Raw genomic sequence first — 12,446 nt, 5'->3', positions numbered from 1 at the left:
TTTATCTGACGGTGAGTTCTCCAGAGCGCTGTCAGATGCTGCATGGGCGTGAGGCCGTGTTTTGAGTGGAGACATGACGTGCTCTTGGGTTTCAGGCTCTGGCCGGTGAGATCAGCCCGTTCCTGTGCAGCGGCAGCCACCAGGTGCAGCGGGACTGTCAGCCCAGCGCCCTCAACTGCTTCGTGGAGGCCATGTCCCAGTGCGTCCCCCCGATTCCCATCCGACCCTGCGTGCTGAAGTACTTGGGGAAGACGCACAACCTTTGGTTCCGCTCCACGTTGATGCTCGAGCACCAGGCTTTTGAGAAAGGTCTGAGCCTGCAGATTAAGCCGAAGCAAACAACGGAATTTTATGAGCAGGAGAGCATAACTCCGCCTCAGCAGGTGAGGCCCGCTTCCTCTTCCGGGTCCCCTCGTCTCTGCCAGGGACCTCCCTGCCTCGGGAATCCTCTCCCCAGTGATTTTATTTTATTTTATTTTTTAAGATTATTTATTTATTAACAGACAGAAATCACAAGTAGGCAGAGAGATGGGCAGAGAGAGAGGAAGGGAAGCAGACTCCCCGCTGAGCAGAGAACCCAATGCAGGTCTCGATCCCAGGACCCTGGGATCATGACCTGAGCTGAAGGCAGAGGCTTTAACCCACTGAGCCACCCAGGCGCCCCTCCCCAGTGATTTTAAATGGCAGCACAGTGAAGTTGCCTTATTGGGAAGAAAATGTTTTTGTCCCGAGCACTCAAGAATCCACGCTGTGTTTTCAGGAGATACTGGATTCCCTGGCTGAACTGTACTCTCTGTTACAAGAGGAGGACATGTGGGCTGGTCTGTGGCAGAAGCGTTGCAAGTATTCGGAGACGGCGACGGCCATTGCTTACGAGCAGCACGGATTCTTCGAGCAGGTAGCCGCCGTCCCATGTCCAGTGACGTGGCCAGGCCGCATGGCTAAGAAGCTGTTTCTAAGGATCTCAAGTCAGAGTTCACACTAGATAACTTCACTGGTTTATTTCAAGTGTTTATCCTACATAGAAAGGCTCTTTGGTTGAAGTCTCTAGTGTAAGAGAAACCTACGTTACATGACACGAACATTTTTGAAACTCAGTTGTGAAGTCTTTACCATTAGTTGCTAATGTGGATGCTTTTTATCTGCACTCAGTGGTCCTGTCGGAAATGGCAGATTGTAGTTTGTGTTTAAACTGAAATTCTCACGTCTACCCTTTCATTGAAGTGTGGCCCCTGTCCCAGGATATGGTTCTCAGCCCCCAAACTCTAGAAGCACAGGCATGAGCTGTGGCCTCTTCTGTTCTCTTGCTGAAGGATGGAGAGCTGCATCCCAGGGCTAGGCAGTCTCCACTCTGTCCGTTCTGTGGGGGGGGTTATGTGGCACTCTGTTCCCTGTGCGAGTGGAGCCTCAGGGGCCAGTGATCTAGAGAAGAGGGTGGGGCAGCCCCAGACCTGAGTTCCCGCTTGCCCTAAATAACCAAGAGCATTATTGACTTCTTCAGGCCCAAGAATCCTACGAAAAGGCAATGGACAAAGCCAAGAAGGAGCATGAGAGGAGTAACGCCTCCCCTGCCATTTTCCCGGAGTACCAGCTGTGGGAGGACCACTGGATCCGGTGCGCCACAGTGCTCGACTGTTCAGGACTCTGTTAAGGGAACTGGTGGGGAAAGAAAAAGAAGTCTCTGAAATTGTCTTGTAATGGGTGCTTTTAAAGGGGGACTTTGCTCTTTTCTTTATGGCCTTACAAAGAAAAGAAGCACCTCAGAAGAGCGTTTAATCCATGAGTAATTCAAAGCATCCATTGGAGAAAGAACAGATGATCTCTGCCTCCCCATGGGCCCTGGTGCTCAGGGCTCCTGCCATGTGGTGGGCGGCCCTCGGTGTCCTGGGGAGCCGTTTCCTTCAAGGATCAGGGGGGCTCACTGCAATGGGGCACCTTGGGACCTCACCTTTTGCCCTGTGGGGGGAAAATTTTTTTTTGCAACCCACAACTGAAAATCTTGTCCCTTGCCCTGTCTGAATCTGTGAGTGTGTTGGTGAGTGAACGTCTGTCCTTGAATCCCTCGTCTTCCAGATGCTCTAAGGAGTTGAACCAGTGGGAAGCCTTGACGGAATATGGCCAGTCCAAAGGTCACATAAACCCTTACCTGGTCCTGGAGTGTGCTTGGCGGGTGTCCAACTGGACCGCCATGAAGGAGGCATTGGTGCAGGTGAGGCCACCCTCCCCCCACCAGTGGTTCTCCCGGGCTCGGGTGGTGTGGATCTCCACCCTTCGCTCGGAGCAAGCTGGGCGTTTTGGCAGATGAAAGACAGCCGTTGGGAAGCAAGTATGATTTTCAGTTCTCCAACACCTTTCCCACATTTGTTCAGTTTGGGAGCTGGAGGAAGAATTAGTTTAGCGTGATGGGTCTGGTGCAGAAACGCCGCTGGAGGTGAGCACGGCGAGGGTGAATCACGCGTCGGGCCCGGTGCGTTAGTCGTTGCTGTCGGCAGCCGTGTGCTGAGTGAAGCGGTGTTCTCTTCCACGCATGTCTGTTGTGGAACTGAAGGAACCCAGTATCACTAAGCTGAGTCAGGAACTTGGTTGAGCGCCACATTCTTTTTTTTTTTTTTAATTAAACTCCATCCAGAGGATTCAGTGCACAGCGGGAGAGTGGGCACAGAGGCCCTATTCCCTTATTCCCGCTGTGGGGACCAGAAAGCCACAGCTCTGTGTCATCTGAGCCTCACAACACATTATTTTTGCCTTTGATGGTCTTCCGATGCGGCCGTTCTTGGTGCCCTTCATCATTTCCTGCATTTCCTCGTACTCGCCCTCGGCCCCTTTCCCTGCTTCTGCTCCTCATCTCCACCTTCTCCATGTGGGGTTCGTGGCTGGGGCGGAGGTGGAGGAAGTGCTGCCATCTTGTTCTCACCTGCCCCTCTACCCAGCCGGGCTTCGTTGACGCTCACACCAGGGATGCTCCTCTCCTCTTGTAATTCGGAGATGACTTCAAGAGCACACTGAGATTGTAGAGCGACTGTCTTTGAAACGATGAACATGAAATTTTAACCTATATTCTGGCTACCATGTTTATGTTGTTACTAGTGTCGCTTTTTAACGAACATGTGGAAGATGGTGGAACTGAGATGACGAACCACACAGGGCGGAGACAGCTCAGGGCTTGACTTTGGGGTTGGCATCTGGAAAGTGCCTGTCCGATGCAGGGAGTTTACTCCAGAGATAACCCATCACTTGTATTATTTCTGACAAAACGCATTTGTAGTGGGTTATTCTCTTCCTTGATCTGGTAGATTTTCTGCTGAGTAAATATTTGTAGCTCACTCTGCTCTTTTCCTTTCTTCTCCCTTCGTGGGGTTTTACTTAGCTGTATGCGGGCAGCGTCATGCGTCATGCATGTCAGCTATAAGTCTGAGAAGTGAGTTTTTTCTTTCAGAAACCCTTAATCGTTTTCTAAAAATTGTGCTTACTAATTAGAAAAATGCTCATTGTATATGAATAAACATTCTGGGTAGTCTGTAGTACATTCAGAGAGTGTTGGTCCAAGTAGATGGTCCAAAATTATTTACTCACTTACTGATAATTCAAGAAAAAAAATTACTTGTTTTTGTTAGTGTGCATTATGGTTTCAGGGCTGCTTGGTTCGATGTAATCGATGGGGTAGCTTGTTTCAGGGGGTGGGAAATGAGAGATGCCTTTGTTCTCAGTGTTACAGGGATGGATGTGGTGATTGACAAAGGCCTATCTTGAATAGTGCTGAAGCCAGAAAATGTGCGATTGGTGTCATTTTAGCAAATCGTGTTAGAAGCAGATGTTTTGACAAGTTTGTCTTCCTAAATTTCTTCATCGTTGGATTCTTGAGATCTGAGAGAGGCCATGAATGTGAATGTGCTTTAGAGAAGTAAGATGTCAAAAAAACAAGCCAGAGGGTCACATAATGCAGGATGGGCCCATCATCATCCTGGTCCTTGTGTCACTTGGTATTTTGGCACAAAAGTGTGGATGGTTTTTATTACTGCCCAGAGGTCCTTCAGAGTGAATAGCCTTTCTTCTCCTACACAGAAATGATTTTTGAAAAGACCTTAATTTTTATCATTTATGTTTTTAAATGCTCTGGACGGAATTGATAAAGTGAGACCAGTTTTAATGCTTCCTTTAGAGGGTGGTGGGCAGACAGAGCTTTCGAGAGCCGAAGGGGGAGCACGGGGAGCCTTTATGTGGAGGCACACGTTGTCGGGGAAAAGGGGCAGGGGTTAGAGCCGAGGAGAGAGAATGTGACAGCTCCGGGCTCAGTGTAGTTCATGAGAGAGCTGACAGGCGGGATGTGAGAGACCTGGGGGGAATTTTATAGTAGACGGCAGAATGCGGCTTTTGAAGAACAGTCAAGTTTATGTTTTCTCGTGTTCTTTTTTTTTTCTTAATAATTACTTATTTTACTTATGTATGTATGTATGTATGTATTTGACAGAGAGAGATCACAAGTAGGCCGAGAGGCAGGCAGAGAGAGATCACAAGTAGGCCGAGAGGCAGGCAGAGAGAGGAAGGGAATCAGGCTCCCTGCCAAGCAGGGAGCCTGACACAGGGCTCAATCCCAGGACCCTGAGATCATGACCTGAGCCGAAGGCAGAGGCTTTAACCCACTGAGCTATCTAGGCGCCCCTGTTTTCTCATATTCTTATCAACTGGAATCATTGCCTTTTGCTTCCTTGTCTAATGTGGAACAAGTTAGATTGATTTCCTAGGATAACAATATGAATTGGAAGCAACTCAAAATTATATTTATCAGAGTGGAGACAAACATATATTGAATGCTTTGGAAATTCGCTGGCTGACTTTGTAGCCAATGGATGATTGTTAATCTGGTCTGTCACATCAGTGTTGATCCGTTTCTCTCCTTTCTGGAACTACTGATGACTCAAAGCAAAGAACCTGTAGAGACTGGCTACTCCCTAGAATTTAGAAAAGGAGAGTGTCCAGAAAATGCGATCTAAATTCATGACTTCTCCAAAGAAAATAAGTATCTGTTCGTAGCTTAATTTTTGTTTATCGCTTTGCATGATTGGCTACAAAAAAAATTGGCTTGCATTTTTGACCCTTTGTACGGACAAGTTTGCCCGTTACTTCCCATGTAATGTTCTTTCCCCACCAGGTGGAAGTAAGTTGTCCCAAAGAGATGGCGTGGAAAGTCAACATGTACCGCGGGTACCTGGCCATCTGCCACCCCGAAGAGCAGCAGCTCAGCTTCATCGAGCGCCTGGTGGAAATGGCCAGCAGTCTGGCCATCCGCGAGTGGCGGCGGCTGCCCCACGTCGTGTCCCACGTGCACACGCCTCTTCTCCAGGTGGGTGTGGTGTGCGCACCGAGCTGGACGGCAGGGAGGAAAGTCCTTCTGCTTGTCTCATCCTCAGTAAAAGGAAGGCAGAGTCAAAATATAGAGTAATGTTCTCATTTCTGGAGCTTCCATGGGATTTGAATGACAGGTGACCTGTCAGGAGCGATTTTGTTTCTCGTTTTTGCTCTAGGCGTTTTCGTTAACGGCCACCATAGCCCATCAGTGTGATGCTGCTGCATCACACTCTTATGGGTGCCTCCAACAACCTGTGCCTGAGCCTCTTTCTTGCTGGGCCATCTGCACGGTTTCTGACAGTTCGTTCCTGCCACACAGGCCATCATGCACTTGCTTGGCTCTGACGCAGTCTCTCGCACAGCCCCTCGCGGTGCTGCTCTTCTCCACAGAATGTACTTCTTCCCACCCTCCTGCCTGACCTTGAGGCTCCCTACGAGCTGGAAGTGAAGGCTGCGGCGGACCTGTCAAACGCAGGCCGCAGCAGGCGCACAGCCCTCAGCAAAGGCTGAGCGGCTTCGTGGTTCTGGTCTTTAGGGGCATCTCGGGCTAACTGGTTGACCACTAAGCCCCCCCGGCAGAGACTTCAGTGGTCACATTCCGTAAATAATAGAGACCTGATGGAATCAGTACCAACATACTTACCATGGGGGTCCCAGAGGGAGTGGAGCCAGAAAAGGGGCAAAAGGAATATTGGAAAAATAATGGCTGAAAACTGCCCAAATTTGGTAAACCAATTTCATTTACAAAGCAGATCTACAAAGGAGCGTATGAGCGTGGGAAAAATTGCTCACCAGCATTCGTCAGCAAGGAAATGCAGATCAAAACCATGGTGAACTACTACCTCACTCCCACTACCCTTCTAGAATAAAAAAGACTATCATGAGCATGGATGAGGATGTGGGAAAATTGGAACCCATGTATATTGCTGGTGGGATTGTAAGATAGACTGGAAACAAGTCTGACAGTTCCTCAAAATACTAAGTACGGTTTCCATCCTACACACACACATTTGCACACCCATGTTCACGGCAGCTATATCCATAATGGCCAAAGTGTGGAAACTGCCCAAATGACCGTCAGCTGATGATTAAATAAAAAGTGGCGGATCCGGGCAGCGCACTGTTGTGCAGCAATAAAAAGGGACGGATACTGAGTCTTATTGTGGCGTGGTGAGCCTTAGCAACGTGCTGAGTGGAGAAGCCAGCAGAGGGCCGTGGTCTGTGTCATTCCCTCTCCGCAGAGTGTCTGGGAGGGGGAGATGCACGGATGGATCTCAGATCAGTGGTTGCCTCCTGCTGCGGAGAGGGAGCATGGGGAGAGGGAGGTTTCAGAAAGCTGAAGGTAATGAACTGAACTTGAGGTGCGGCCGGAAAGCTGTGGTCCTTGCAGGCTGTATCTTTAGTTAAGGTCGGTCAACAAGATGGCAAGTGGGGGGGTCTAGGTGCTGTGTTTGGGAGAGTCTGACGAGCTCAGAACAAAGATTTGCCCCAGAGGAGCATCTAGCTGGAGAGAGGACAGCCAGGAGAAGCACAGCTTCACACCAGAGGGAGACTGGATAGAGAGGAAATGCGGGATTTAGAAAAGGGAGGATTCCCCGTGGGAGGGAATGGAACCTCGCAGGTTCTTGGATAGGCTCGGCATCGTGGCCAGTGCGTTTGGAGCCAACAGTGCATCTGGGGTGTCGAAGGTGGTGAACTAGACAGTCTCATGAGGGACGCGCTGGAAGACGGATGCGCCAGCCCAAAGGGAGCACCCAAACCACGTTTTGAGATGCTTAGTATGGCCACGGGGTTTGAGTGTTGGTGGAAAGAGAGCCTGAGGGCAGGCGGACCTGACTGTTCTGATCTGAGCCCTTGGAGGGAGAGCCCGACTTAGGTGGTGGCAAAAGGAATGAGAAAGAGTTTGGGTGTGCTGCCTGCACCACTGTCCTCCCTCTCCTACTGTGCAGTAGCCACAGAGCTGAACCTTGAGAAGTAGGGGGAGCACAAGAGCAGAGTTTGGGGCAAAGAGTAAACGGATGCAAGAAGCGAGAGTGCTTCCTCGGGGAAGTGAGTCGGGAGGCCTTTATAGTTAGTCTTCCGGTTGCCGATGGGCTCCGGTTGGCTCTCCTCATGTGCACTCACCGTGGGGTCCCTGGTCCCGGTCCCGTTCAGGCAGCCCAGCAGATCATCGAACTTCAGGAAGCGGCGCAGATTAACGCCGGCCTCCAGCCGACCAACCTGGGCAGGAACAACAGCCTGCACGACATGAAGACGGTGGTGAAGACGTGGAGGAACAGGCTGCCCATCGTGTCTGACGACTTGTCGCACTGGAGCAGCGTCTTCATGTGGAGGCAGCATCATTACCAGGGTAAACCTACCTGGTCCGGCATGCATTCATCATGTAATTTCCCAGACGCCCCACTGTTCTGGTTTCATGTCTCGGTTTTGTTGTGTTTTTTTTCCCCCCCTTTATCAGATGTTCTATTTTCTGGTAGATTTGGTCAGTGGTGGTTGGTCTGGGAAGGGTTGGGGGGAGGCAGTGAAAGATGGGGAGAGCCCCCCAACCCGTTAACACTCGTCCAGCTAGAACAGAGTCGGTGCTGGGGGCGCGGGCCGGTAGGATCTGAGCTCTGGGGTTTGGTGCTCGTTGTGAAGGGCCCCCCAAGGACGAGCTGCTTGGAGGTGGCCTTGTGGAGCCTTCGGCGGTTTTCCAGCTCCTCTTTGTTCATCCCCACAAGCTGCCGGGCATCTGTTAGAGCCACCGTCCTAATTCAGTTAGCCATGATGGTAACGCTCAGCTCCACAGTCCGTGCTGTTTACCTCTTCCTTTCGTATCACGTGTCTTCCGTGTGTAAAACCCAAGGGAAATTAATGGGGGTTTATCACCGAGCTTCCTGTTTTCATAAGCCCATGTGTACGTGTTTTTCATTTTTTATTTCAGCCTTGTTGTGGAACGCTTTGAGAAATGTTTGGCATGGACTGATTGCTCTTTTCTTTGCTCTCTAGCTATTGTAACTGCCTATGAAAACAGTTCTCAGCATGACCCAAGTTCAAACAATGCCATGCTTGGGGTTCACGCGTCTGCCTCAGCAATCATCCAGTATGGGAAGATCGCCCGCAAACAGGGACTGGTCAATGTAGCTCTGGACATCCTAAGTCGCATTCATACGATCCCAACTGTGCCTATCGTGGATTGCTTCCAGAAGATCCGACAGCAAGTCAAATGCTACCTCCAGCTGGCTGGAGTCATGGGGAAAAACGAGTGTATGCAGGTACAGTGATGAGGGGAGCCATCGGCCACCCCTCTTCTAAGGAGGGCCGGCAGAGCGCAGGTGCCCGTGAGGACTCCTGGTGCAGAGAGTAGGAAAGGAGGGTGAGAATTTGCCATAAACACGACGTCATTTGTGGGAAACCGTCCCTTCACCACCAGAAAGGGAAAGGAAACCACTTGAACGTTTGACGTACATTTTACAGTCTACATTTTACACTGTCTTTGGTTGACATATTTCAGGAAAGAAAATGAAAAGGTGTAGGAGTATGAGGATATAAAGTAGATTTTGATGAAGTTCAGAGAAATATTAATAAAAACAATGGAATGGACTAGACATAGAAAGCTTTGGAAAAAATAGTACCTTTAAGGTATCCAGGACTGAACGTGACACTTAGCGATTCAGTTTACGTATGCTTGTCAAAGTCCGTGATGAGGTTTTTTGTTTTTTTTTTTTTTAAAGATATATTTATTTATTTGACAGAGCAAGAGAGATCACAAGTAGGCAGAGAGGCAGGCAGAGAGAGGGGGAAGCAGGCTCCCTGCCGAGCAGAGAGCCCAACACGGGGCTCGATCCCAGGACTCTGAGATCATGAGCTGAGCTGAAGGCAGAGTTTTAACCCACCGAGCCACCCAGGCACCCCACGCTTGTCAGTCAAGAACTGTTAGCGGAAGGCAAGGTCGACGTCAACTTCAAGTGCACTTATCAGTGACCTTAGGACTTAGTGCCTAGATAAGTATTTTAATGCAGTTTTGACACCATTGTCTAGAAATTTTAAGAAAATTTTTCCTATTTTTGTTTTTTTAAACAGGGTCTTGAAGTGATTGAATCTACAAACTTGAAATACTTTACAAAAGAGATGACAGCTGAGTTTTATGCACTGAAGGGAATGTTCTTGGCTCAGATCAACAAGTATGTATGTTATACAGGAGGGAAAAAATTCGTCAGATTATTTAAATAGTTATTTATAACTTGGAAGTCTGTGATTGGGTGACAGTTGTCAGGGGTGATAGTTGAGATGTTCTGTCTCTGTGAAGATAGTAACTTACGGTGGACGGATAAGCCAGTTTGATGGGTGGTACCTAAAAATGCTTTTTTAAAAAAATGAGTTGCTTGAACACAGGACTGCTGATGACATAGATTCATTCCCCCATTTTCGCAGCATGACATTTTGGACCAGAGCTGATATGATTCCTTTTATGGAGACAATTCCTGTTTTAGAGCAGGGGTCAGTCCACTGTGGCCTGCACACCAAACCCAGCCAGCGTCTGGTTTCTGTAAATGAGGTCTGGGAGCTCACCCACCCCCGCGGATGGGGTGTATGTCTGCTTTCCCACGACAGAATTGAGTAGTTGTGCCAGAAACTGTGCAGCTCCCAGAGCCTAAACCCATTTACTGTCTGGCCCGTTCAGAAAAATGGGCCTGTTTTAGAGAAATGAACATTAGATAAAACTTTGTAAAAAGAAGGCAAATGAGATAGGCTTAAAAGATGCTGCTCTTTGCCATAGGTGGGGCTGTAGAGCCCACTTTTCATAATTTCAGTAAAAGGGGTTGCATTTTTAGCTTATTTTAAGTTATTGATTATTGTCGAGATAAGAAGGCTTTTTAAAATATTTTTTTAATGTTTTAAACTCACATGATCTAAGGTACACCATTTGGAAGTGTCAGTGGGCTTCAGGCATCCATGGTGTACAGCCATCACCGCCTGCTTGTTCTGAAACATTTCCATCATCCCCAAGAGAAACCACGTGCCTGTTAGCGGTCACTCCGTTTTCCCCTTCCTTTGTCCCCTGACAACTGCTAATCTACTTTCTGTCTCTGTGATGGGCTGCTTCTGCCCATTTCAAGCGGAATTCTGTAGTCTGTGGCCCTCTGTGCCTGGCTGCTTTCCCTCGGCATCATGCTCTCAGGGGTCGTCTGTGCTGTGTCAGGGCAAAGTACTCCCCAGCGTGTCTGTAGGTTTCAGTCCAGTCAACAATCAGTGAACATTTGGACTGTTGCCACGTGTGACTCCTGTGAGTAACGTTGCTGTGAATGTTCACATACAGGCTTTTGGGGGAGCCTTGGGCATATACTTAGGGGTGAAATTGCTGGGTCCTGCGGGACGTTTTTCTCTGGTCAAAAAACCGCCAGATGGTTTTCTACAGTGGCTGCGCCATTGTGCATTCCCGCCAGCACTGTCTGTGGTTTCCAGCTTCTCCGCGTCCTTGCCGGCCTGGGTCACCTTCCATTTCTTGGACCGCAGCCGTGCTTGTGAGGATGAAGGGGGCCTCGCTGGTTTTGACTGCCGTCTTCCTGATGACCGGCGATGTTGAGCGTCTTTCCTGTGCCGTGTGCGGGTCTTCTCCATGGCAGCGTGTGTTCGGTTATTTTGCCCATTTCTTAGTTGGGTTATCTGGCTTTTTATCATCTGGCTCTAGTTGCCAGATGTTTGGCTGCGTCTCTGAGGTGTATGATTGTGGAGTTTTCACGCTGTCTGCAGGCTGAGTCCTCATGTTCTTGGCCATGCCCTTAACGCACAAAGCTTCTCACTTAGAAGTCAGGTGTATCTGTTTTCTTGGGTAGCTCATGCTTTTGGTGTCGTAGCTGAGACACCCTCACCTAACCCAAGGCCACAAGATTTACTCCTACGATCTCTTTGAAGAAGTTTAATTCTTAGAGTCAGGTCTTTAACCATTTTGAGTTAATTTTTTTTTTTTAAGATTTTATTTATTTATTTGACAGACAGAGATCACAAGTAGGCAGAGAGGCAGGCAGAGAGAGAGGGAGGAAGCAGGCTCCCTGCTGAGCAGAGAGCCCGACGCGGGGCCTGATCCCAGGAACCTGGGATCATGACCCGAGCCGAAGGCAGAGGCTTAACCCACTGAGCCACCCAGGCGCCCCTTGAGTTAATTTTTATATGTGGCAGGAGATGGTGGTCCAGATACTTTGTTTCGCACATGTGTAGACTCTGTCCCGGCATCAGTCCTCAAAAAGACTTCTTTCTCCAGAGAACAGCTGTGGCCTCCTTTTGGAAAGTTAGCTGACCAGAAAAATAAAGGTTTATTTCTGGACACTCAGCTCTATTCCTCTGATGTACATCCATCCTCGTGCTGGGGCCACACTGTGTCACTCGCTCTTCTTTGCAGCAAGGTTTGAAATCGGGAAGCGTTCTTCGTCCTTTTTCAGGATTGGCTTGGCTATTTGGAAGCCCTGACATTCTATGTGAATTTTAGGATATTCATTTCTGCAAAAGAGGCAGTTAGAGTTCGAGTGATGATTGCATTGAATCGTGGAGGTTAATTTGGGGCGTTTCCCGTCACAACAATACTAAACCTTCAGTTCATAGACATGAGATGTTTATCTTTGTTTCATTTAACAACGTTTTACAGTTTCTAGTGTACAAGTCTTGCATTTCTTATGCTGAATGTATTCTTAATTTTGATGTTATTATACGTTGTTTTCGTAATTTTATTTCCAGATTCTCCATTGCTAACGTAAAGAAATACAACTGAATTCTGTATATTGCTCTTACATTTTCAACTTCGCCAACTGTTTATTTGCTCTGTTTTGCATGTCTGTATTCTGTAGGGTTTTCTGTGTATAAAGTTAAGTCATCTGTGAGTAGAGATCGTTCTGTACATCTTCTTTCCAGTCTGGATGCTTTTACCTTTTTTCTTGCCTAATTGCTCCTGCCTAGGACTTCTTCCTTTTTTTTTTTTAAGATTTTATTTATTTAGGGGCACCTGGGCGGCTCAGTGGGTTAAAGCCTCTGCCTTCGGCTCAGGTCATGATCCCAGCGTCCTGGGATCGAGCCCCGCATCAGGCTCTCTGCTCAACAGGGGAGCCTGCTTCCCTTCCTCTCTCTCT

At 48.5% G+C, this 12,446-nt stretch overlaps 1 protein-coding gene across 1 annotated transcript in view; it reads left to right on the top strand.

The window, feature by feature from the left end:
- TRRAP (transformation/transcription domain associated protein) overlaps positions 1 to 12,446 on the top strand; it is a 115,239-nt gene that overhangs the window by 81,021 nt on the left and 21,772 nt on the right. Inside the window, exons 53-60 of the mRNA XM_080829791.1 lie at positions 96 to 383; positions 761 to 898; positions 1,502 to 1,614; positions 2,074 to 2,209; positions 5,150 to 5,341; positions 7,501 to 7,696; positions 8,335 to 8,600; positions 9,409 to 9,509. Coding sequence (XP_080685917.1) covers positions 96 to 383; positions 761 to 898; positions 1,502 to 1,614; positions 2,074 to 2,209; positions 5,150 to 5,341; positions 7,501 to 7,696; positions 8,335 to 8,600; positions 9,409 to 9,509 — 1,430 coding nt within the window. The remainder of the gene's footprint in view (positions 1 to 95; positions 384 to 760; positions 899 to 1,501; positions 1,615 to 2,073; positions 2,210 to 5,149; positions 5,342 to 7,500; positions 7,697 to 8,334; positions 8,601 to 9,408; positions 9,510 to 12,446) is intronic.

The sequence above is a fragment of the Martes martes genome (assembly GCF_963455335.1).
Source record: "Martes martes genome assembly, chromosome: 18".
In the NCBI taxonomy this organism is placed as follows: domain Eukaryota; kingdom Metazoa; phylum Chordata; class Mammalia; order Carnivora; family Mustelidae; genus Martes; species Martes martes.
This window is presented reverse-complemented; position numbering and strand designations above follow the sequence as displayed.